Source organism: Triticum urartu, chromosome 4A (assembly GCF_056163025.1).
Source record: "Triticum urartu cultivar PI428250 chromosome 4A, HENAU_Tu73, whole genome shotgun sequence".
NCBI classification, from domain to species: Eukaryota; Viridiplantae; Streptophyta; class Magnoliopsida; order Poales; family Poaceae; genus Triticum; species Triticum urartu.
Window position 1 is genome coordinate 578946415 of NC_141876.1, and position 26315 is coordinate 578972729.

The following is a 26315-nucleotide window of genomic DNA, read 5'->3' on the forward strand; positions in this document are numbered from 1 at the left end:
GACGAAGGGACATAGGTGACTAATTCCCCATCTCATTTGGGGCGAAGAATGAATCGACATCTCGATGTAATACAACCCTTTCCATTTTCGTTGGGAAAGACCAGATCATAAAATGAATTTTAGGGCATACTTAGTAGATGCAGATATAGGTACTCTTTCTTCCCCGGATGGGGAATGGGCCAAGCCGATCCGTTGTTGGCTCTGAAAGTGCATTTGCTAGTTTGAAAGAAGCTGAATCCGGGTGCAAATGAGATTCAAAATGTTTCTTATGCTTCGTAGCATGTTGCACAGACTCACTTGGTAAATAGCTTTTTTTTACATCTGCAACTACATTCTCACATTTCTTTTTAAATCTCATGACTTTTTATGTGATCGGACAACGAATGAGATCAGAAAGATAGGCGGGCGACTTGACCATAAGGTCGGATGTTTTCGTGAGCAGTAAGCAGCGGATCTCCCTTTTTGGGGGAAAGCTGGTGGCCCTTTTGGCGTGTTAATTCTTTCGATGGTGCGGCCTTCTGGGAACGGATCGTGAGAAGTCGCGTCAAGACGCTCCACAAAAAACTTATTGCCGTTCTCCTGGACAGGACCTCGAACGACAGGGTTTCGGAGGCACCTGCTCTCCTAACCAACCATGCACGCGGTCGTCGAGATGGAATCGCCAGAAGCAGCACACTGAGAGGAACAATAGATGACGACTAGGGTTGTGCAGGAGGGAGGGAGTGAGTTAGGTTCACTCCACTGGCCCACGCCTCCTTATGTAGGCCGGCAAGGAGATGGGCCTGGGCTCATGCCCACGACCGAGTCCGCGAACGGCCCACAGTCCAACATCTCGGACAGTGGCACTTCTATTAGCAACTGGTTAATTAATCAGTAATTAATTAACCATTCTTGACCGATAAAAATAAGGCTCGGCTCATTTTCGCAACCCGCGGCGCGCGCGCGCCTTGACGAGGCGAGACAAGCGAGGGAGGAGGAGTGTGCGTGTATAGCTCCTTTTCCCAAGTTCCCAAATGCATGTGGTAGAGCAACCCTTATAAAGGAGTCTCACTTTTCTTACCGTAGCTGTATGGTACTAAATTTTTCACCACTTGTCATGCACCTAAATGTGTCTTAGAGATTAATCAGGAATTATTGTCTTGTATCTTCCTAAGCCCATCTACAGTCCAACATGTTTTACTTTTCCTTGATCTCGGCGGAGATCGTGGACATGTCGCCTTGGTCGTCGTTGCACAGGCACGCGGCCGCCATGGAGATGGCGAGTTATTGTCGGTGCCCTAGTCAAATTCCTATGCCGCCGTGTCAACATTCGCGAATATGGCTTTTTCCTCCGCTTGCCGGACTCGTTCCCGCCATCGCTCGCGGCGGATTTGCCAAGAGACGACGTTGGCCAGCCTGGACATGCAAGGACATCCTGGAGACGTTGGCGCCTACTCCGGAGGGCATGTCGGGCAACCTAGGTGGCTGCAATATCGGAGCTCCTTCTTCTGCTTGCCGGAGAGGCCGTCCTAGAAGACTTTGGAGCCAGCGGCCATGATGGGTGTGGTACAAAGAGGAGATAGAGAGCGGAGGAGTCGTGTGGTTTTTGCTCAGCGTCTGGCCATATTTAGATAGCGGGCGGATGTGAGACGCCGACCGCAGACGTGATTAATGTTGGCCGGCACAGGGATAGATGTATGGCGCTGAGGACACCGGAGTAGGTTCCTCATCACACGCGCTGGTTTAACTACTCCCAACCTTCTCTAGAGGCATGTGAGCCGTGCTGGCTTCGAGGGCTACAAGATATTCACAATAAATACTTAAGTTTTCTACGACTAATGTGAATCTCTGGTCATTTTACACTCTAGAAGCGAGCGTGGCAACGATCTAGACACCCGTAAAATCCTTTGGTTTGCTTCTGGTTTACGAGAAAAAAACGTTCAGACCAGCCCGTGACCGAAGACATGACCGGCGTTGTATCACAAAACACATTCCAACTGCACGATGTAGAAGGTTGTGGGCGGTTCGAGGCCCTCAGTCAAATTGAAGAGAGGATCTACAAACTCGTTGCCCGTCACAGAATCTGGAAGTTGAAGAAGACGGCTAGGTTATGTCTCATCATGGGCTAATTAAGGTCCCGCGGAAATGCATGCGATCGATCCATCCATCCATCCATCCACCCGCCAACTGTAAAGCGCAAGATCCATCCGAAAGAGACGTGCAAACAACGCCGCACCTAGTAGCTAGCTACCGCGCCCGGCTGCCCACCGGCCACAACATGTACGTACGTACGTACACTCCCACACCCAACATAGCTAGAATGCTAGTACGTGTAGATACCATCCTTTTGTTTCTCCTCTGTGAATAGTCATGCATTGTTGCGGAAATTGCCAACGGAGGCTCGAGCTACACGGAGCTCATCTTCAAAATTCAACTTTCCAGTGTGAAAAAATTGATTATTTTGTGAACACACACACACACACACACACACACACACACACACACACACACACACACATATATATATATATATATATATATATATATATATATTACGTATGTGCAAAGTTTCACAACATTATACTTTCACATAGGGCATGCAGAAGTACGTATATTCAAATTAGGCCCTTTAGTTTTGTTGTTGGCCCGGAAATGTTTCCCTTTTTACAACCTACAGATCGCAGTATCATTAAACGAAATTTCACAAGTTCATGCGGAACACATGTATGTTTCCATGGATTTTTTTCTAGATTTTTCCGAAACGTCTAAACATGTTTTTTGTTGTTTTTAAAATACCGTCACCAAATGTCTGCAAGGTTGTTGCTTCTACTATAGCTTACTCACTACTACTCTCTCTGTTTCATAATACAGATGTGCTCTCGACACTAGTAACACTTTTATATTATGAAACAGAGGAAACACTTGCTTAATTGCCCCTGTACATATGGACTGCCCACAAAAAATTAGAGACGACCGCCATGCCATGCATCTAGCCGCGGTCGAGGAGTGAATTTACACGTGCCTACGTACGCTAGGCGTACCACCGCTACAGCAACGTACGGAGGCTAATGTACTACTACAATCGATCGGTCGAAGAAAGAATGGTACTGTATGTATGATGAATGTACTACCACCACCGCTGCTACGACGACGCCTGCCTAGCTCTGCGCGAGGAACTCCCGGACGACGGACAGGTAGAGCTGCCGCCGCTTGGCGTCGCACGAGTCCATGGAGAGCGACCGCCGCATCGGCTGCACCGCCGCGAACTCCCCTTTCTTCGTCCTCGTGTCCACCGCCTCGTCGCCCAGGCTCTCCGCCTTCTTCTTCCGGCCCCTCCTGCCGTCGGACCAGGTCTCGCGCTCCCCTCTCACCTCGATCACGATGCTCCCGCCGTTGTCGTTGCCGCCGGTGGCGCTGGTCGGGAGCTGCTCGTCCCGACGGCGGAAGGGCGGCGGCGGCCGATGGTATTGCGCGTGCGGCGCCGGCAGGGTGACGTCCCTCCGGCAGAAGGGGCACCGGGCGCTGCCCTGCAGCCAGGTGTCGATGCAGTCGATGTGGAAGGCGTGGGAGCAGCCGGGCAGCAGCCGCACGCGCTCCCGCTCCGCGAACTCGCTCAGGCACACGGCGCACTCCGACACGGAGATCCTCGGCGCCGCCGCGTCCTCCGCCGCCGTGAACCGGACGACGGGGAGCATGCGGATGAGCGGCAGCCCGAGGCCCCGCTTCTCGTCGGCCGCCGCCGGCGGGGAGGGGCCGGGGCTCACCGACGTCGTGGGGCCGCCGCGCGAGAGCAGCGCGCGGAGCGGCTGGCACCGGGTGACGAAGGCGTAGTAGCCCGCCAGCAGCGCGAACGCCGCGAGTATCCCCACCACGGTGATCACCACCATCGGGACGCTCGCGCTCGACGGCGAGGGGGGTGGGAATGGCGATACCGAGCTCATCTTGTAGGTAGCCGGCTGGCTGGCTGCTCTCGGCCGGCCTCGCTATCCGGCCGGTCGGACGGACGGACGGACGGATGGACGGATTACAGTTAAGGGCGGAAAGAGAAGGCGGGATTCCGTCCGGCCGAGAGAGACGTGGAGCTGCCCTCTGTAGCGAGTACTGACAGACAACCGATGGCGCAACAGCACGGTGCAGCGGGCGAGGCGAGAAGGCTCAAGCCAAGAGGACTCGCTAGCGATAACGTAGCGGGGATTGGATTTCACAGGAAAAGGAAGGCACGGAGTTTTCCATTTCCATTTCTCCTCGGCGCCTCTGCCTAATCATCAGAGGTCTGGTACTACTCTACCTTGGTACGTGCCCGGAGATCACACAAACCTGATCGGTATCTGAGGCCAACTCCAACCCAAATCCTAAACGGACGTCCGTTTTATTTAGATTTTGTCTGTTTGAATAGGACAATGAAATTGTGGCGGCCGGTCGTTTTTCTAGACGCGATAAGGGCACGCATCCCACCTGTCTCCGCGCTGCCTATTTCGACGCAAATACGACCTAAATTTAAGCCGGGAATACGTCGACGGCAAAACAGAAAAACAATGTTTGTAGATTTGCTCCTTGTTTTCTGTCTGTTTACCTCTAAACAAACGCGGCCGAACTATTTAAGGTCGTCGGAGTTGGCCTGAGGGCATGGGCGGCTCATTGCGGTCTCGCGTGTATATGGCTGGCACTGGTAGTTGGCGAGGAAAAACGGAGCGCATTTTGTACAGCACAAGCGCCGTACGCGCCGTACGTATGTACTGCGTGCTGCACGGGTAACCACTAACCACCAGAGAGGCAGAGATCGCGTGACCAATTTGTCCAAGGGGGTTGTTTCTCGGGGTTGACAATGAGGCGCAGGAGAAAGACGCCGTGCCTTCGACGTTGGGGCCGGGCAGGTGATTAATTTCTTTCGGCCCATGCGCACACAGCTGCACAGTGAGCGTCTGCATGTGATTAGTTAGCGGAGGCCGAATTCCCCTAGGAACAGGACGATCGAGCTCAACTGCTACACTGGCTGGCTGGGAAATGGGTGAGGGAAGGTTCGCAGGTTATACGGGCTCCCTCTTCGGGAGGCACCACGGCCATGCACTGCACAGTGGCGGTACATCACGCACATGCGCTACATTGCACCGCCTCCCCTGCTGGCTGTTGGGCTGGGCCCATCAAGAGGGGCCGGTCGGTTTTCTTCATTCAACTGCCGCCTGTTGAGTGTGACCAAGACTGTCCCACAAAAAAAAACATGTGCAACATAGTGCGTGTACCCTTGTTACTTATTACTAGCACATATGTCCGTACCTTGCAACTGGAAAGAAAATTAGCGCGTCCGTAAAAACGTTCATCGGTGTGTTATGCACCCGACGACTGCGGGTAGGCGAACTCCGATATGTAGTCTTATTTTTCTCGTGAAAAATCAAAAATCGGATTAATAACCCAACTCTTAGACTCCGGAGGAATTTACTTTGAAGACAAATTAGGCAGCCGACAGGTAGGCTACACATTTAGACTTGTTTTTCTCGTAAAAAAACAGAAATCAGATTAAGGCTTCAGAAGAGTTGGTTTTCAAGATAAATTTGTCAGTCTGTTCAGACCCTGAAAGGGTTTATTGAGTCGCAAGGAAGCCGTGCAGCGGCTATAGTGTTCTACTCCACTAAGATGGCCCTGGCCGCGATCGTCTCCATCGAGGCTGAGGTGTTAATAGTCCTGGCCATGGGTAGCCCGGCCCGACACGAAAAAGCCCGACGTTGCTCCCGGGCCAGGCTCGGGCCTATATTTTGAGCCCAAAAACTAGGTCGGCCCGACCTGGGCCCGTTGTTTTTGACGTTTATTGAAGAGGCCCGGCCCGAGGCACGGGGGTCTTTTTGCAATGGCGGGCCGGGCTCGAGCCTGAGTTTTTTTACCTCGGGCTTGGTCAGGCCCAGCCCGAGGCACGGGGGTCTTTTTGCAGTGGCGGGCCGGGCTCGGGCCTGAGTTTTTTTACCTCGGGCTTGGTCAGGCTCGGCCCGAAGCCCGGCCCGGCCCGGTGGATGACCAGGTATAGGTGTTAATAATGCATGCACCTCTTTGATTGTTAATTTCTTTGTTTTCCTAGCCACACAAGCGAATTTAATTTCTTTGGTTCCCTCAAACAAAAAGAACCCACACTGCTGATACGTCTCCAACGTATATATAATTTTTGATTGCTTCATGATATTATATTATCTTTTTTGAATGTTAATAGGCTTTATTTTACACTTTTATATCATTTTTGTGACTAACCTACTAACCGGAGGCCCAGCCCAAATTGCTGTTTTTTTTTTCTATTTTAGGGTTTCGAACAAAAGTAATATCAAACGGAGTCCAAACGGAATGAAACCTTCAGGGACGTGATTTTCTCAACAAATGTGATCCAGGAGACTTGGAGTGGGCGTCAAGAAACGATCGAGGAGGGCACGAGGCAGGGGGCGCGCCTACCCCCTGGCGCGCCCTCCACCCTCGTGGGCCCCTCGATGCTCCACCAACGTACTTCTTCCTCCTATATATATCCACGTATCCCCCAAACATCCAGGAGCACCACAAAAACCTGATTCCACCGCCGCAACCTTCTGTACCCGAGAGATCCCATCTCGGAGCCTTTTCCGAAGCTCCGCCGGAGGGGCATTGATCACGGAGGGCCTCTACATCAACTCCATGGCCTCTCCGGTGATGTGTGAGTAGTTTATTTCAGACCTACCGATCCATAGTTATTATCTAGATGGTTTCTTCTCTCTCTTTGGATCTCAATACAAATTTCTCCTCGATCTTCTTGGAGATCTATTCGATGTAATCTTCTTTTGCGGTGTGTTTGTCGAGATCTGATGAATTGTGGGTTTATGATCCAGTTTATCTATGAATAATATTTGAATCTCCTCTGAATTCTTTTATGTATAATTGGTTTGTCTTTGCAAATCTCTTTGAATTATCAGTTTGGTTTGACCTACTAGATTGATCTTTCTTGCAATGGGAGAAGTGCTTAGCTTTGGGTTCAATCTTGCGGTGTCCTTTCCTAGTGACAGTAGGGGCAGCAAGGCACGTATTGTATTGTTGCCATCGAGAATAAAAAGATGGGGTTTATATCATATTGGATGAGTTTATCCCTCTACATCATGTCATCTTACTTAAAGCATTATTCTGTTCTTATGAACTTAATACTCACGCATGCTGGATAGCGGTTGATGTGTGAAGTAATAGTAGTAGATGCAGAATCGTTTCGGTCTACTTGTCGCGGACGTGATGCCTATATACATGATCATACCTAGATATTTTCATAACTATGCTCAATTCTATCAATTGCTCGACAGTAATTCGTTTTCCCACCGTAATACTTATGCTCTTGAGAGAAGCCACTAGTGAAACCTATGCCCCCGGGTCTATCTTCCATCATATTAATCTTTCAATACTTAGTTATTTCTTTTGGCATTTATTTTACCTTGCATCTTTATCATAAAAATACCAAAAAATTATCTTATCATATTATCAGATCTCACTCTCGTAAGTGACTGTGAAGGGACTGACAACCCTTTATCGCGTTGGTTGCGAGGTTCTTATTTGTTTGTGTAGGTGCGTGGGACTCGAGCGTGATCTCCTACTGGATTGATACCTTGGTTCTCAAAAACTGAGGAAAATACTTACCTACTTTGCTGCATCATGCTTTCCTCTTCAAGTGAAAACCAACGCAGTGCTCAAGAGATAGCAACCGCATCCTCTATTTTGTTGATGCTTCAACTTGTTGATTCTCGTTATTTGTAGGCGTATATACATTGGTGGAATTTGTTGGAAAGAAGTGAGGTGGGATTATTAATTGGTAAAGGAATTTTATCTTTTGGCATCTGAGTCTGAGGAGCTCGTGTCAGGTGGAGGCCCAACTGAGCGACTTACGTGGCCTAGGAGGAGGCCCAACAGAGCGAACATACCAAGCATTTTTTGCCCATATATATAAAACAAAACATTTTCCCACTTACACCACTCTTTATTAGTATGTATAGATCACATTCCTTCGTTTAGCAAGGGCCATAAAGATTGCACCCACAACTATGTTGGAGCCTGGATTTAGACATGAGGGAGTCCAAGGAGATATCAATCGTATGCCCCTCCTCCGGCACCATGAGTCTCGCGGCCTTATGCTCCTAGAAGCGTTTGTAGACCTTCGCCGGTCACTCTCCTTGATCGGCTTTGCCAGGTTTATATAATTAAAAATATGGTGTTCAATTATTTTTAAAAATATTCATGTAAATCTAAAAAATATTTAATCAATGTGAAATCTATGGTTTGGTCACAAAATTTCAAAAAAATACTTGCATAATTAAAAATGGTGCATGTATTTTATGAGAAATGATCGTGCATTTAACAGTAAGAGTCATGATTTTTTAAAAATTGCTTATGTAGTTTAAAAAAGTTCACATATTTTTAAAACTATTTGTTCAAAAATTATATTAGTTACATAGTATTTATTAATAAAATATGAAGAAGTAGAAAAAAAGAAAGACATTAAGAATTCGGGGCAAAACAAAAAGAGAAAAGACAAATGATATAAAAGAGAAGTAGAAAAACGAAGGAAATAAGAAAACCCCAAAAATAAAGTAAAAACAGAAAACAAAGCAAAACTAGAGGAAACTAGAAAAGGACCACAAAAATAAATTGATACCATGAAGAAAACAACAATTTTATGGAGCAAGCGTTCTACCTACAGCCATGTTGCAGTGGAGTAATCTCCGTTGGAGCCCCTTTAAAAATCTGTTGGAGTTATGTTTGCGGCCGTGAGTGTACCTTTTTTTAATGTCGGTGCATAGCAGAGTCGAACAAGACACTGGGGAAAGGTGGGTACACCGCCCGGCCATACGGCTTGGGGTGTCTGCCTCATCTTTGACCCAAACAGCGCAAGAGCGTCTGCTATCTCATTACATGCCCTAGGGCAGAAATCAATTGTAAAAGAGGTAAAGTTTAACGACGTAAAAGACTTGATCTCATGGAAAAGAACTCCATTATGCGATGAGGCATAGCAAGCTGACTTGAGGGCTTGGACGAGGAGCATTGCATCTGTTTCCACCATAATATGGGTGATTCCCATGTCTTGAGCTTGCTGGTGACCTTGCATACATGCTTCAGCTTGCAAAGCGATGTTATATTATAGAGCGGAGGGAGTATATTATAAAAATATACTTTATATAAAGTTTTTAAAAATGTTAATCATGCATTTGAAAAATGTTGAATGTGTATATAAAAAATGTTGATCATGTATTAAACTATGATGAAATCTTTTGATCATGTACATAAAATATTAATCAAGCATTTAAAAAAAATTGAGCATGTATTTCAACGACGCTAACAAAGTATTGCGAAAATGTTAAATGTGTATAGAAAAAATGTTGACCATGCATTAAAGTAATATTTTTATTATTGTATATAAAAATGTTATTCAAGCTTCTGAAAAAGGGTATAAGATTTTAAAATCGCTAAAGAAGCATTTGATAAATTAAATATGTATAGAAAAAATGTTGGCCATACTTTAAAAAAAATCTTGCATTTGAAAAAAAATGTTGATGAAGCATTTGAAAAAGGTTAAATGTGCATAGAAAAAATGTTGACCATGTATTAGAAAAATGTTAATCTTGTATATCAAAGATATTAATCAACCATTTGAATTTTTTTCAAAGTGTGTATAGGAAATATATTGCCCGTGTATTCAGTAAATGTGAATCTTGTACTCCCTCTATTTTTATTTAGTCTGCATATTAGATTTGACTGAAGTTAAACTTTGCAAAGTTTCACAAATTTAGAGAAAATAATATAAACATTTATTATAACAAATCTATATGATGTCAAAGTATATTCAATAGTGAATCTAATGGTATTGTTTTGTTATTGTACGCGTGGAGTATTTTAAAATTGTAATCAAGCATTTGAAAACTGTTAAAAAAATTGTATAGCAAAAATGTTGACTATGCATAAAAAATATTAAAGTTTTACAAAACAAATGTTGATGACATACACCAAAAATTTAGAATGAAAAACTAAAATAAAAAAATAAAACAAAAAAATAAACCAAAAGGAAAAAAAATAAAAATACAACCGAAGAAAAAAAAAGAAAACAAAAAACAAGGAAACCCAAATAAATCAGAGGAAATTGAAGAGATAGAAGAAGAGAGAAACAAAAGGAAAAACAGAAAACCAGCGTAAAAACCAGCTCTTTTCCTTGTAGTAGGTTGCGCCTGACTTATTTTACACAAACTCGATGTTGGTTCACTAGCTAACAGTGCTATGAAGCAACCAGGAGATCCCACGTTCAATCCCCGCGTTCCACTCCCTTTTTTTACTCTACTAGCAAAAAGGCCCGTGCGTTGCAACGGGAGAACAAAAATCCTCTCATATCTCTAGCTGGGTCAGTTGGACAAACTGTGTTTGATCGGTTGACAGGTTATGAGATCGAACTCTCCCATCAGCAATTTTATTTTTCGCCAGCTCTCCTGACCTGGGCCACAATGTGCCGCCATATGGGCTTCCTTCGTTGGACCAAAACGGGTGGCAAGTAACAAAACCAAATAGCGTACGTGAAATTAATTGAAGCGGGGCCAAACGAAGCGGGACGAAACCAAGAATATCACCTTCCTTTAATAGTAGGTATAGATTCTCGCAAATATATGGGCTACTGGGCTGGCTCGATTAGTCGAGATGCTTCTGCGAGAGAACTTCCAGTCTCGCTGAATGCGAGATATAGCGCTCGCGGAGAATAACCACCTGCTCCGCTCTGCCATGCTTGGGCCTCTATGGCCGATTCCTTCTTATTGCTCGCACTGGAGTGGATATAGAAGTTTGGATTAACGCTTACAATTTTCTTTCTTTCTTTTTGAGAGAAAGATGTTCCTCCCCCTTCACTCATTTTTTTTGAGAACACGTATCAACATTTTCATTACTTTGCACGACTAAATGATGAAGACGGCTCCAACGGCAAATTCTATTCCCCGCATACCGCCGGGGACATATATGAATCACACACCCCTAGGAGGCGAGACGCGAGTACCCTTGCGCTATATGGGCCAACCCTTTAGGGTTTCCTCCACACATGTTTTGGGCTAGAACCTTCTCAGAACCGGTTTTTTGTTTTTACTTTCTTCTTTCAGTTTTCCTTTTTATTTTCTATTTTTCACCTTTTAATTTTTATTTAAAAATTCTGTACAAATTTTGATATTCATAAAGAATTTCTGAAATTTGAGAACAATTTTTTAAAATTGTGAACAATATTTTGAAATTCATGAAGATTTTCTGGTCTTTGGGAACATTTGTTTGAATTCATGAACACTTTTTTGAATCGGCGAACATTTAAAAAACCGTGAATATTAATTGAAACAGTGCACATTTATTGAAATTTTCGGAACAATTTTTGAATTACCAATAAATTTTTAAATTTCTGAGAAGTTTGTGAATCACATGTATAATTTTTGATTTGCGAACATCTTTTGAAATCATGAACATATTATTCAAGTTCATTAATAATTTTTTGATCCGGGGAATATTTTTCAAATTCACAAACTTCATTCAAACTTATGAGGCTTTTCAAATTTGTGATCATTTTTTGAAAAATGGAATTTTAAAAAGTCATGAATATTTTTTATAATCCTAGTTTTTGTCAAATTTATGAATAAGTTTTTGAATTTTAAACATTTTTGAAATTCAGAACATTTTGAAGTCCTAAAGATTTTTTTAAGAAGCAAAAAAACGAAACAAAAGAAAATTAAAACAAAATGAAAACAGTGAGGCATGGCTGCGCATATGGGCCGGTCCAACGCTAGGAGGGTCGCGCATTTCCTCTCTATTACCAATGTAGGTCGGAGAATAGGAGGTCCCAGCCAGAAACTCCTAATCAGCGCTCTCAGCGCAAGGTAGCAAAAGCAGCGCCCACGGTTCCCCTCGGGTGGGCCGGCCCAGCTACGCGAGTGAGTAGCTCGCTCGTTCGTAAAAAAAGACTGTCAGTTGCTCGTGAAAAAAACTTGGGAAAAGTCCACATTTCAATTCCGAACTAACCATCCGGTTTGATTTACAACCCTCAGATTCAAAACCAGGCGTATTGCACCCTCAAGTTACCACAAAGTTCAAAAGACAACCTTTCCTTTGGTTTTGACCCGGTCAATCGGTTTTGATAGCGCCTGACCTGAGCAGCTCACGCACACAGTAGCCTCCGCCGTCGCCGTCCACCATGCCCTGATTCCGTCCGCCAGCAGCGACCGACAAACAACGACGCTGCAACTCCACGGTGCTCTGTAATCTGTCTATCTTTCTATCCATGGAGCGCAGCAGGCGGTGGCGCCGGACAGAGCAGCAGCAAGTAAAGGCCAAACTCAACAAGCAGCAAGCAGCACAGAGTAGCAGTCAGTAGCGAGCACAACCAAGGAGCAAAGGCGTGCGCTGCGACGCCCATGGCTTGGCGGGGACATTGCTGCTGCCGCTCTTAGAACCTGAACTAGGTGTTGTTGGTGTGGCATCGGTGGCTGCTGGCGTCATTGTGAGGAGTGAACTCCCTCAAGAGGAAGAACCATATGCTCGAGGTAGGGGTGAACTCGCTCAAGAGTCAGGAGGAAGAAATTAATTCTAAGTTTCTAACAAACAACACGTAGATCACCTGCTGCTCCCGTGGGTAATCCATGGTGGTTTTTGTTAGAACTTAATTCTAACAAATACTTCCTCTGTTTTTAAATATAAGTCTTTCTAGATATTCCAAAAGAGACTACATATGAAGTAAAATGAGTGAACCTACACTCTAAAATATGTTTATATACATCCGTATGTAACTAGGTGCGCTACTGCCGTTGCTGTCAATGCACGTCGTCTCCTAGTAGCCGTACATCCCGTCTTTCCCTGCGTCGTCTTCCTCTCCCCGCTGTTGTGGATGTGGTGGCGAGGGGCTCGGGCTCGGCTCGGGGACAAGAGAGAGGGCGGCGGAGCTGCAGCGCCGCCGATCGTTGCTCGCCACCGGCGGAAGGGGTGCAGGGCGGCTAGGGCGGCATGGACAGCGCGGCGGCGGCTAGAGTTGCTTGGGTCGGGCGGCGTTGAATTACATACATAGATAGCTTAATTGGCATGGATGCTGACGTCACATTGCCCAGTTAGCTTCGACTTCAATCAAACCGTGTGGTTAGTTCCGGGTTGAAATGTGGACTTTTCTCCAAAACTTCACAAGTATGCAAAAAAACTTTGGATTAAAAAAAGTTCACGTAATTCAAAGAATGTTTGCTATTTTGAAAAAAGTTCACGAATTTTAGAAAGATCATGGATTCTTGAGAAAAAGTTTACCGATTTGAAAAAATTAATCAATTTTTTTGAAAAAAAAATCACCAATTTGGAAAAATGTTCATGAATTTGGTAGAAGTTCACGGATTTTGAAAAAAAGTTCATGATTTGAAAGAGTTCATGGATTTGAAAAAAAATCATCGGTTTTGAAAAAAAAACGTTCACAGATTTGAAAATAAGTCCATCAATTTTTATAAAATGTTCACGGATTAGAAAATAGTTCATGGTTTCTGAAAAAGTTCAGGAATTTATTAAAATTTCACGGGTTTTGGTAAACAATTGCAATTCATAAAAAGTTCACAATTTTGACAAAGTTTATGTCTTTGTGTTTTGAAGAAAAATTCATGAATTTGAAAAAAGTTCCCTCATATAAAGAAGGAAAAACCAAAAGAAAAACAAAAGAAAAAAAGAAAAAAGGAAAAGAAAAAAGAAAAACCAAAATATAACCTAACAAAGGAGGGGATGAAGTAGTAGTAGGCACATCAAGAGAATTGTCCGAAATGGTTACTGCATGTTGGAACCAAACAATGAGGTATGGAGTTCGAATCTCACTTCCCCCCAAAAAAATGAACTTTATGAAAAATGTGTTGGGGTCACAGCCCAAGCCAGCCAAACTACACACTACACCGCAACTAATAATTCAAAGTACGAATCTTAAAAACAAAACATCTAGGATAGTATGACTTGAATTGTGAACCCAGCCCGGCCGAGGCAATTAATTCCTCCCAGGTTTCTACTCTTTCATTGTTACTAAAAACGAGGGGTCCCAGCCCAAGCCAGCCGATCTACACGGGTACACGGCAGCTAATAATTCAAAGTATGAATCTAAAAAACAAAACAAAGTCTAGCACAGTATGACTTAAATTGTGAGCCCAGCCGGGCCCAGGCAAGTCATTCCTCCCAGGTTTCTACTCTTTCATTGTTACTAAAACAATTTCCTACGTACAGTTTTCGGGCAACTAACTGGAGGTTACGTCTTGAGGGGACCTCCAAGGTCCACTTTTGGTTGCCTGGAACACGTCAAATGATGCGTTCAACCGTCGCCACATGTTGCCTGTTGGGTTTATCCTCTAGATTTTTTTTTTCTATACGTGTTTTCGAGTTTTAGATGTTTTTTTTGGCTTTTTGGCTTTTGTCTTGTTTTTCCTAGGTTGTGGAGGATTTTTTTTTCCGCAGAAAAAAATTGTGCTTCCACGAGAAGCATAAATTTACTTCGGCGAGAAACAAAGTTGTGCTTCTTGAGAAAAGGAAAAATGTGTGCTTTCACGAAGAACACATACTTGTTTCTCGTGCAAGCACAAATTTAAGTCGCTTGTGCTTCTCGAGGAAAATAAATATTTGTGCTTCCATGAGGAGCACAAATTTGCTTACGATAGAAGAACATATTTGTTTTCGTGTGATGCACCGGTGTGCTTTACGTAAAAGGGAAAAAACTCCGTGCTTCTATGAAAAGCACAGATTTGCTTTCGCGAAAAGCATAACCGTGCTTTTTTGAAGAAAAAAAATGCTTCTATGAGAAACACAACCATGTTCTCGTGAAAGCAAAGTTTTGCTTACAATCACACTCCAAAAAAATGGAAAAGCCCAGCCTGTGCTCCAAAAAGGTGAAAAACTACAACCGTGCTTCTTGGCTCTAGTTTTTTCTTCCTTTTTACTATTTTTTGGCTGAACCAGTTTTTTTGTTTTTTCTTTGTTTTCTTTTTAATTTCTGTTTTTTTATGAAAAAAAGGTTCATCGAAGCTACTAACTTAGGACCTAGTTTCAAAGATTTTAACGCGACAAATCTAATGGCCAAGGCGATTTATGATTTTGACACACGGTTGAAGAGACAAAACCTTTAAAATAAACGAATGCATTAAAAAAAGAAAAACACCCCGACTATGACAAGCAAAGTGTGGTGCCTTCGCAAGGGTATCCCTTCCTAGTTTTTTTGAATATGTACGAGTGTGCGTATGATTGTACCCCTTAGGCATCTCCAATGCGAACTCTCAAACCATCCGCATACGTTCAGAGCGTGCCTTCAATACGGGCCTGTATGGGTCCGCTCGGTGGTCCGGACGCACTGTTCCCGCAACCCGGAGACACCCCTTCCCTCGCCCACGCGCATTTCCCCCTGAAACTGTCAGTGCCAGTTCAGAATGTCAGTGCCGCATTCATGCCGACTAGAGCGGACACGGCCTCTCACTGTTGTCGGCATTGAAGCGGCGCACCGGCCGAGAAACCCACTCCGGCACTACCCGTCCGTCCATCTACCGCCCACCATTGCCATCTGCCCGCTATATAAAATCTAGCCCTGGCCATAGCCGTAGTCATCCTCCTCTGGTCCCTTTCTCCTCTCCGCGCCACACTCACCATGTCCTCCTCGCACTCCAAAGCCTTCTTGGACAGACTCTCTTCAGAGAAGAAGAAGGAGATGATCGCAATTCCTGTCGGCTGACAGGCCGACAAGCAGATGGAGCTCGACGATATCCCAATGAAGGACGCAGCGGGGGATGAGACGGAGCCACCCTCCTCACCGATGCATGACGGCATGACCATCAGCGTGGCTCGTGCCCACAATATGGACATGATGCGGGAGGAGCAATTCTGGGAGGCGCAGGCCGACCAGGCCTACAACCTCCATCTCCTTGACAAGCACCGACATGCGGAGGAGCAACTCGCTGCCAGCATGGCCATCGCGTGGGGCGCGGACGTGGCAAAGCAGGTGACGCTGCTCGAGTCCTACCGCTCCGCCCGCAAAATCCGCCTCTCCCGCCGGCGGTACCGCCAGTATCAGACGAAACTGGAGGCAGCCTACAAGGAGATGGATGAGGCGGAAGACGAGGTGTTCGGCAAGAGCGATGATGAGGAGGACCTCATCGCCGGCTCCGCCAAGGCCATGCCCCACCGCCACAACCACGAAGTCAGCTCATCCGTGGGTAAGAGTAGTGCATGGTTGGTCGCCGGCGCTCGGGTCCAAGAAGACGACCACTCTTCCCCTCTATCTAAAGCCAAGCTTGGCGGGCTCAAAATCTTCAGATGATTAGCCGCTCAAGTTGCGGTGGTGGAGGCCGCGGAGGCATAGCAGGTGAGCATTGAGGCGGAACTGGAGAAGCTGAAGGCAAGAGCCGGAGCTTCAGTTCTCGGGGCTCATGGCCGGACATGGGAACGGGCGCCGACGATCATTTAGATTAGGTTTAGGGTAGGGTTTAATTAAAAAATTGTCTAAAAAGTAATGATTTTTTCCGGTTTATATGAAAAAGCGCAAAATGCAATTAATTTTGTCTAGTTTATATGAAAATCTGCAGTGCTTGCAAGAATTTCGTCTAGCTTAGTTGAACCGTGTTTGAAATGTATACGGGCAATGTTGAATGGCCGCCCCCTGTATCTGTGTCCGTGAACTTGTTCCCTGTCCATACATGAACTCTCGAGTCAGCACTGGAGAGTAATTTCGAAAGTTTCCTGCAACTAATGATTTTGCTAACCGTTTTCAAAACATTTGTACAGGTTTCTCAACAGTCTTATGTCTCAGTTGACTAAGACTTAACGAAGTCGGAATCGATGCTATATTATGAGATCTTATGTTAAGATTTGTGTAAAATTTCCTTTTTGATTTTCTCTCTTTTGGGTCATCTATTTTGAAATGGAGGGAGTACATGTCAAGTCACTTAACAGAGATTTTTTTTTTGCGTGAAAACTTTCGATCTATTCATGAACTGTCAAGGTAGTACAAAGAACACTAGAAGTAAAAATTACATCCAGGTCCGTAGACCACCTAGTGACGACTACAATTACTGGAGCGAGCCGAAGGCGCGCCGCCGTCATCGCCCCTCCCTCGTCGGAGCCGGGCAAACATTGTTGTAGTAGACAGTCGGGAAGTCGTCGTGCTAAGGCCCCATAGAACCAGCGCACCAGAACAGCAACCGCCGCCGATGAAAAGAAGCATAGACCGGAAGGATCCAACCTGCAGACACACAGACGTAGACGAGCGAAGACCGGATCCAGTCGGATCCACCGAAGACAAACGCCGACCGGATCCCATGAGATCCGCCGGAGACAAACCTCCACACGCCTTTGACGATGTTTGAAACATCAGCGGGACGGGGGCTAGGCGGGGAGGACCTTATTCCATCTTCAAGAAGCCGCCACCGCCTCATCTTCTTGAGTATGGCACAAACTCTAACAAAACTCAGAAAAGCATCTAAAAACGGAGCCCTCCCGCCGGTAAGGGCCGGGATCCACCGTGCCTCCATGATCCGAGGACCATAGAAGATAAGGCGGACCGGCGGCGCCGGCAAGAGGCAAGGAAACCCTAGAGATCTAGCCACACTCTTTTAAAAAACACACACATAAGGCCGAGGCATAATGATAAAAGAAAAAAAAAAAGAAACATGTCGTGTCGCTAGCCCCTTAGCCGCCGTGCCCCATGCGTTGCCGCCGACCGACCTGAGCCGAGCTCAGCCCCTGGCCCGCTTGCCGAGTCGTAGGCTGCCGCGGTCACCGTCCGCGCGGCCCGGCTCTGTTCCCTCGCTCGCTCGTCCCACCCAGACGTCAACACCGGCATCAGCATGGCGTCGAGCGCTCGCCCTGTTCCGCCGAGACCGCGTGCGTGCGTGCGTGCCCACGAAGGCGCGCCCGCGATGGTGACCGCGCGCGCGCGCGCTCGAGGTCGGGCTACAGGCGCGGGCAGGGGACGCGGCACCTGCAGGCAGCGCTCAATAATTTCCGACCAGCTATAATTGCACCACGCACGCACGTACGTACGTACGTACGCTGAAATGAGAATGAAGCGACCCCATGCATCTCTGCCACTAGTAGACGGATCGGTCCTGCACTACGCGGCGACTATTCTTGCCTCCCGCTCTAGTTCGGCATGCCCGCACAGCCACAGGATCTATCGATCGATCGGTCGACCGACCGGTGATACATGTGAGCACGCGCATCGTCGTCGGGCTCGCGGCTCGCCGGCCGGCCGTGTCGCCACGATGGACAGGATGGCGTCTAGTTTTCCGAGGAGCTAGCTAGCTAGCTATGGCTAGCGTAGCTGGAAGTCAACCCCGTTGCGCCGTTAATCATGAGGAGATCCACATGCGTAGATGCGACGACGACGGGCCTAGCTAGCTTGTTATTGTCAGCGGTTGATCTGCACACGCAATTCTATATATACTCTCTCTCTCTCTCTCTCTCGCTGTCTCTCTCTTTGTTAGTTTGTGTGTGTGTACGCGGCTCGATTGGCCGTTACAGGCGCAATTTCACAAGGTCAACGCTGCAAACCTCACATGCATGCGGACGACGAACCAAGAACGAAGGTTGATCGATCATGTGCGAAGAGATAGTCTATGCATCCTAGTGGCACATATACATATGCTAACGATGGCCATGGAGAACCGGAGAGGAGAGGGTTGGTTACATGTGTCGCTCTGCGTGTGGTCCCGGTGAAGCCTCCATGCCGCCATCTGACCAATTGCTTACAGTTTGTCTAATTCACGTCTAGATGTTTTTTAAGCATGTCACATCTAAACTTCCACAAATATATAGTGTAGTAATAAAAAATAAAAATAAAAACTAGAACAAAAAAATAGATCACAAACAGAGTGAACATCAGTGTCACATCTAGATGTGTCCGAGACAGACCCAATTGCTTAACCATTAAAGCAAGTACCCCGGCTTATCTAAGAAGAGAGGAAGCCAAGGGGAGTAGGATTAGTGGTGGTGATGGATGCGTGGCTTATGTAAGTATGTTGACAGATGGATACTTTACTTGAGCAAAAGAAATTGTTGCTTCATGGGCAAAAGCTACTAGCGGTGATGTGTCATGTGGGTTAGACAGCCTACCCTTGTGACGCTGACCTGCAAGGCGATCGGTGACCTGGTGTGCATCGTATCGCTTGCCCACCGTCCAGGCGTGGTTCCAAAGCCAGGCAGAAGATGTCTTTGTGTCATGTCCGATCCAAATCAAATCAGGCCGTGAGGGAGACGGAGCAAGGATAATGGAGCCAGCAATATCCATGGCCTCGCCTGGAACTGGCAGGCGCGCCTTTTCTTTTCTTCTCTTTTCATTGTGAGCCATCTCAGCTTTTGTCACGGGTGATTTGATTTGCTGCGCGATCGATGTTGCTACGCGCTTGACGTCTCATCCGAAATGTGCCCGTGAATGCACGGTGCACACCGACGGGAGGAACTCTGTGGAAACGGCTTGCTAATGGCAGTGTTGTTACACTTGCTTGACGTCTGGTCCGAATTTGCCCGTATGCATTGCATTGCATGCATGGTGCAGCAACTAGCTAGCCAGCAGCCGCTGATTACGTGCCATGGATCGAGCACTACGAAAGATGCATGGACACACATGAGCTAGTGGATTGCAGGAACAAATCAATGGAATGATGGCGGAATTCATCCAAAAACTACTAGCAGTCTCCTACCACGGGCTGTACATTGCTTGCATGAACACAGAACAGTAATCCGTACATCCATCCTCAGCTACATTAGGCAGGCAGGCAAGCGGGGAGTTTAATCAACCACAAAAGCGTCGATCACGTACGAACCGGCCGCTCGAGATCGTGTGTGCCATGATGGGTTCATGGGTCGAGGTGGATGGGCAGCACCGTGCTCCGCGAGCTCCGCCCGAGCCCGAACGACGACATGAGCCGCCGGAACCGCCCGCTCGTCTCGCCCACGCCGGCGGGGGTGGCGGCCACGCTGCTGCTGCTGCCGGCCACGTCGGCGTGGCTCGGCAGCTCGGCCTCCTTCCGCGGCTTCCGTCCGCGGTCGCCCGGCAGGAAGTCCATGGACATGGACCGCCTGATGGGCTCCTGCACGGCGACGCCCTGCTTGGGAGTGGGAAACCGGCAGGAGCCCCCCGGCCCCGAGGGGCCCGCGTCGATGCGCCTGTCGCGGGCGGCGAGCGCGTCGTGGTCGTCGCAGCAGGCCTTGCCCGCGGCGGCGGTGACCTCGGTCCGGCAGAGCGGGCAGCTGACGTTGTGGTGGAGCCAGGTGTCGATGCAGTCGATGTGGAAGGCGTGGGAGCAGGCCGGCAGCATCTTGAGCCGCTCCCCGGGCGCGAACTCGGACAGGCACACGGCGCACTCGACCGCCTTCCCGGCCGGCCGGCACCTGACGACGGGGAGCGCGGCGACGACCTCCGGGTCGACGCCGCCGGGCAGCTGGTCGGCGTCGTGGTCGGTGAAGAAGACGGCGGAGACGCGGTCCACGAGCTCGTCGCGGCGGGTGCGCGGGAGCAGGCTGGCGCCGCTGGCGCGGAGCCAGCAGCGGACGACGAGCAGGTAGTAGCTGACGAGGATGACGGAGGTGACCATGAAGCCGATGGCGATGACGATCGCGATGGGGAACGCCGCCGACGGGCTGACGTACGGCGGCGGCGCCGCCCCCGGCGCGTCCGCCATGCCCGCCAACGCCTTGTCCATTGCCGAGGGATGGATGGAGATGGATGGGTCGCTCCGACCGGCCGGAGCGAGTTAAGAAATAGTAGGAGGAGGCGTTGAAACGGGGAGGAGGATGGCAGGGGGCGTCAGGCTGGGGCGTGGAGGTGGCGAGTGATCCAAGGAAGCGAGCGCGAGGCGAGGCGGGCTGCGGGTTTGTAGTGCGCGGTGGGCGACTGGGCGGAGCGTGGTCGACGTCGCGCGCGTCGGCCGATAGAAAAATGGCCAACTCGCCGCCAGGAGCGAGCTGACTCTCGCGCGAGTGGCAAGGAGAAGCATCCCGTGCAGTGCCGGTTGGCGACGGCAACGGCATGGCGCCAGGTCAACTCGCCACCGGCCGGTGCGCGTACTGTACCAGCGCGTGCGCGGCTGCATCGTTTTCGCGACGACGACCCGGCGCGCCTACTCTGCGCCCGTATTCCGAAGTCGGCTTGTTTGGCTCCACGAATTAGTCAATCCAGCCGCTCGTACCGTGTCGTCAAGCCAGATAGATACTTACATGTACCAGTTTTCTTTAACGAAGTATAGACGCACACGCTTATATCTACGCACATACACTCATTTTTATGAACGCACACACACATACTTTATTTCTATGAGCACCTCTAAGAGATTGAGAACATCATTTAAGATTGACAAAGTCGCTATTGACGCATAGAAAAAAACACGAGTACTAATATCAAGTTTAGAACTTGATCCCTGATGGGCAGGAGATAACACTGCCGTCCTAGTCATCCGACTACACAAAAAAAAGTCATCTGACTACAAAATTGGTTCATGATGATACGAGTAATCGTATTGTTCACTCGTGGCAGGGGCAAATTGTATGCACCGGTTACCTAATCGGAGCAGTTTATATATGGACCTTAACGATCGTTAGTTCGAAACAGCTCCTCTTGTTGTTTATGCATCCGTCGAGCGAACGAACCATTGTAAACGGGCAAAAGTTAGGGTTGGGAGCTGATTATAATGGGGGAAAATTGGTGGTTTGGTACGAGGTCCTCATTTTAATCGCGAGGGTCGAGTCCAGCTCAGCCTAACGATATTCAAATACCGTTCGTCTTCAGAAACTAAGATCCTCGCATCATTAATAATTGATGCCCGCCGCATAAGTTCCTACTCAATCTGCAACTATTCATGCTGTCGGCCTGGACAGACGTGAAGTGGTTCTGGAAAGACATGCCAGCAACTTCGGGTCAGTACACGACACGACGGCCTGTGTGGCATGGCTCTCTGAACTTCAGTTTCGAAATTTTCTAGTCCACACCGGAATCTCTGTGATTTTGGCTTGCATTTCGTCCAAAGGACCCAGGTGGTGTTTCCGTGTTTGGTTCTCTAGTCTTATGACTTTTTCTAGTCTTTAGGACTGTTTAAAAAAGACTCTTAATAAGGTGCTTCTAAGGACTTTTAGCAAAAAGTTCCACCCTGTTTGGTTTGCTAGGGACTTTTTCTAGCCCAACATAAGAAAGTCCTTGAAAAAAAACACCCCAAGCATTCACTTGAAATTGAATCAAACATTTTGAAATCTATATAAAATAGAAAGAAGTGCTATAAATCACCCATAATTCACCCTAATGGAGATGTGTGCCCTGGAAGTCAATTTTTACCCTCACTTCTATAAAACCATATAAATTACGAGAATGACGTTTTGGATCTCGGCCTCCATGGAGGCTCAGTTTTTGAAAAAATCAAAAATTCAAAAATCGATAAATCTTGGTTTAAAAAAATCTGAAAAAAATTGTGCAAGTAAACAAGGATATGAGGCGTATGTGTGTAAAATTTCAGAATGAAATACGTTGAACTGCGACCTATACAAAAAAGACAAATTCATGGTCTAGACGAATGAATAATATAATGTGTTAAAAAGTCTCAGATTTGTCTTTTTTGCACAGCCCTCGTTTCAACGTTTTTTGTCCTGAAAATATACACACTTGTGCATTATGCCTTCGTCTATCTCGGTATTTGTTTTCAAAAAAAATTGAAATGTAAAAATAAGAATTTTCATGAATTTTGAATTTGCGTTTGAAGGCCTTCATGGAGCTCGGCCTCCAAAAGCAATTTCCGTAGAAATTACTCCCTTGAGTGGTTTGAAGCTAATATGTCCAAATTTGGGGCGGTTTTGACCGGTGTTTAGATCGTTGACTCCCCACTCTTTTCCCCAAGTTTGGTTCAAGTCCGGCGACATCTTGTACATCACCCCAACATGTCTCGTGTTGGCAGCTCCAGTGAGGCGGCGAGGGTTGCCCGGTAATCGTGGTGGCACACGCTGATGGGCGGATGTTGGGGTGATGCATGTCGAAATGCCTGAGGTGGTGGTGGTGGTCGTGGATCGGGAGAAATCCCTGTCGGTTTGTCCGGCACCGACGCGGTGACGCATGTAGGCGCCATCCGCCCTTCCTGAGGGGTGTCGGGTGTATCCCTTCCCCACTATCCCTCGTGTACCGGGGGAAACCCTAGAACTTGTTCGGGCAACAACGGCGACGATGTCTCATCCTTTCTTGAAGGTGTTGCTTGGTGCACGGTGCTTCGGGATGCTGGGAGCGTGGTGGCACTTCTTCGGAGGGTGCAGCGGTTGCTAGGCTTCCTTTCGCCGTTGATCTGCCGGTGTCGGCATTTATTTCTCTTCTTTTTTCTTCTTGTTTTTCCTTTTGGGCTCTGCTGTGCTATGGCCCCAACAAAATGGATGTATCGGTCGTCTGCTTTATATATAACGCGGGGGAAAACCCTTTATCGTAAAAAATTAATTGGAAACTTATACATATTTGTGACTGATCTGTTATTTTTCATTCAAAACCATTATGATTTTCAAGCCACACACAAAAATCACGGCCAACAGAAAAAATTGGCCCATTTTCATGTACGTATTTGTCTTTTTTGTCTATGACACGTATGAAAGTATATTGTCATGAATTGTTTTCAAACATACTATACATGTACTTCTATATGTATATTTTTTTAGGATTTTTGTTGCGCTGTGAAAAATATAGTATTTTAAAACCGGCCTCCCTGGAGCCCGGCCTCCATTGCTCATTTTCGGTCTAGCAAGGTACTTTTATATATCCAGTTTTATTAGAAAAATAAAACACAACCTGGGCCATTCTGGGCTTCAGGTGTGCCCTCACTCAACTTGCTCCTCGTTTCTTCCGGACACGGGTTGCTTCTTCCGCGGCGCTTCGTCAGTGTCTTTGTTTAATGGGTTCTTTGTTTATTCCGGTTTAGTTTAGTTTTTTTTTCTTTTGCGAACAATCAATCAACCCGGCCAACTTGGACACGAGGTCCATGTGAACAGCATTTCGCCCGCGGCCCAGAACGGTGCGGCGCGGCGCAAAAGAAAAAAAAACAAGCGGAAAGGTTGCACCTGCTCCAGCTCCAGTCCAGGAGCGAGCCCATAGTATACTGTACTGGTATGCATGCAACGTCTGCAACCCCTACGTTGAACAGGTAGAAAATTCGGACAACACATCGCATTCACATGTCTGGTGGCATCTACGATAATCGCCAAGAAAAACTATCCACTAGGTTAAACAAAATTAAAGCCTACGCCATTTGCGTAGTGTCTTTTAACTTAGATTTTGCACCGTCAAGTCTACTCCGGGGACAACCCACACGCATCACGCGGCGAGACTTGCAGGCTGGCGGTGGCAGAGGCAAAAGAAAATGGATCGTTCGATAGAGAGCTTTTGTTTTTCTAGAGAAAAAGCATCAACCCAGCTCGAGGTAAGGCTTAAACTTATCTTGATGTTTAATTAACAAAGCCATTGACCGGTCAGGATTACAAGCAGACGCCCGGCCCTTAGACAATGAGAAAGAAAATACAAAGTAGAAAGATACAATGGCAAAAGAAAATACAGAGTAGAAAGATACAATGGCAAAAGAAAATGGATCGCTCGATAGAGAGCATTACGAGCAGCGTTCTTTGTGTAGCTTATTAGGAGGGCATCTTTAACACGAACCCTCAAACTGTCACCCTAAAAAAAACCCTTAAAACTGTCCGCAGTATATGGACCGAAATGTTTGGACACAGTTTTTCATATCCGATCGGGTAGCCCATTGGTCCGTCGACTTGTCTGAATATCTGTTTTTTTTCGCAAACTGGAAGCAATCCACGCACAATGGCAGAGGACCGATGCTATTTGGCAGAAGGAGAGTGCGATTATAATGAATTAGCATGGTGTTTATGATGAATATATTAGCACATTTTTATTAGTCTAATCTACGAGGAAGCAGTAAACATGGCATTCACAGTATGCAGCTCATACCGATATCTAAACATGTGTGCACGGATGTATTATAGAACCAAAATATCTATGAATAGAGGATATAAAGCTAGCACATGAACGAGAAGTATGGGATGAACAAATCATACCCTCTAGTACGCCAGACTAAGGCCGCAACAGATGCCATTTGGGCAGTGGCTTTTAATTTACCTAGTGCACCGTTAAGTCTCCTCTGGGGACAACCCACACGCATCATGCGGCGAGAGTTGTGGGCTGGCAGTGCCAGAGGCAAAAGAAAATGGATCGTTTGATAGAGAGCTTTATTTTTTAGAGAAAATGCATCAACCCAGCTCGAGATAAGGCCTGAGCCTAGCCCAACGTTTAATTAACAAAGCCATCAACCGGTCAGAATTACAAGCAAACGCCCTTAAGCAACGAGAAAGAAAGTACATAGTGGAAAGATACAATGTCGTTGGAAAGCAACAAGCTAGGTCTCACCTACATGGGCCTTAGAGAGAAATTAGAAATTATTTTCTATATGGGCCAAAGCCCATCTACTCCCTCTGTTTCTAAATATTTGTCTTTCTAAAGATTTCAACAAGTGACTACATACAAAATAAAATGAGTGAATCTACACTCTAAAATAAGTCTGCATACATCTTTATGTGGTAGTCCATTTAAAATCTCTAAAAAGATAAATATTTAAGAACGGAGGGAGTATAACTCAACAATTTGATGCAAGGGCACAAGCTAGCTAGCCGGGAGCTCCTAGTCAGCGTCTTTGGCGCCAACTAGGGGTTCCGGCGCCCACGTTGCCGCGCTCTTGGCCGGCCCAAAAATGGGGCGCACCCAAAAGGAAAATAAGGGAAAATGCCGCGCACAGGGAGAATTAAACCAATGACCTCCTGTTTCATGTTACACTGTGCTAACCACTCGGCAACTTAGGTGAATCTGATAGTTTACATCTTTTCCCTTACTTTCTTGTTTCTTCTTTCCTTTTTACTTTTTTTCCTGTTTTTTCTTCCTTATTTGATGATTTTTTTCAAATTCGTGAACTCTTCTCAAATTGATGAACATTTTTTTTTCAAATTTGATGATTTTTTATGAACTTTGAAAAAAAGTTCATCAGATTTGAAAAAAAGCTCACAAATTTGAAAAAATCATTGGATTTGGAAAAAAATTATTGGGTTTGAAAAAGGTCATCGTTTTTGAAAAAAACTTCATCAAACTTGTTTTTTTGTCGAATTTGATAAAATGTTCATTGAAATTGACAAAAAATCATCGACTTTGAAAAACGTTCATCGAATTACAAAAATAGTTCATCATATTTGAAAAAAATGTTCTTCGAAGTAGAAAAACTGTATTGAATTTGAAAAAAGTTCACGAATTTTAAAAGAAGTTCATTGATTACAAAAAATCATAAATT

The 26315-nt window shown here is 46.5% G+C and overlaps 2 protein-coding genes across 2 annotated transcripts; both read right to left on the reverse strand.

Annotated features, from left to right (window-relative positions):
• Nucleotides 1-2858: 2858 nt before the first annotated feature.
• On the reverse strand, nt 2859-4354 carry LOC125554283 (RING-H2 finger protein ATL1). Its single transcript, XM_048717858.2, has one exon. It carries the CDS (start codon nt 3918-3920, stop codon nt 3138-3140), a length of 783 nt encoding a protein of 260 aa, XP_048573815.1. The 5' UTR covers nt 3921-4354; the 3' UTR covers nt 2859-3137.
• A 15218-nt stretch (nt 4355-19572) lies between these two features.
• LOC125554284 (RING-H2 finger protein ATL2) lies at nt 19573-20977 on the reverse strand. Its single transcript, XM_048717859.2, has one exon. The coding sequence runs from the start codon at nt 20655-20657 to the stop codon at nt 19812-19814; it is 846 nt and encodes a 281-aa protein (XP_048573816.1). The 5' UTR covers nt 20658-20977; the 3' UTR covers nt 19573-19811.
• Between the last annotated feature and the right edge of the window lie 5338 nt (nt 20978-26315).

Bases quoted from the DNA above. Each gene is read 5' to 3' on its own strand.
- LOC125554284 (XM_048717859.2), bottom strand. From the start codon at position 20,657: ATGGACAAGGCGTTGGCGGGCATGGCGGACGCGCCGGGGGCGGCGCCG.
- LOC125554283 (XM_048717858.2), bottom strand. From the start codon at position 3,920: ATGAGCTCGGTATCGCCATTCCCACCCCCCTCGCCGTCGAGCGCGAGC.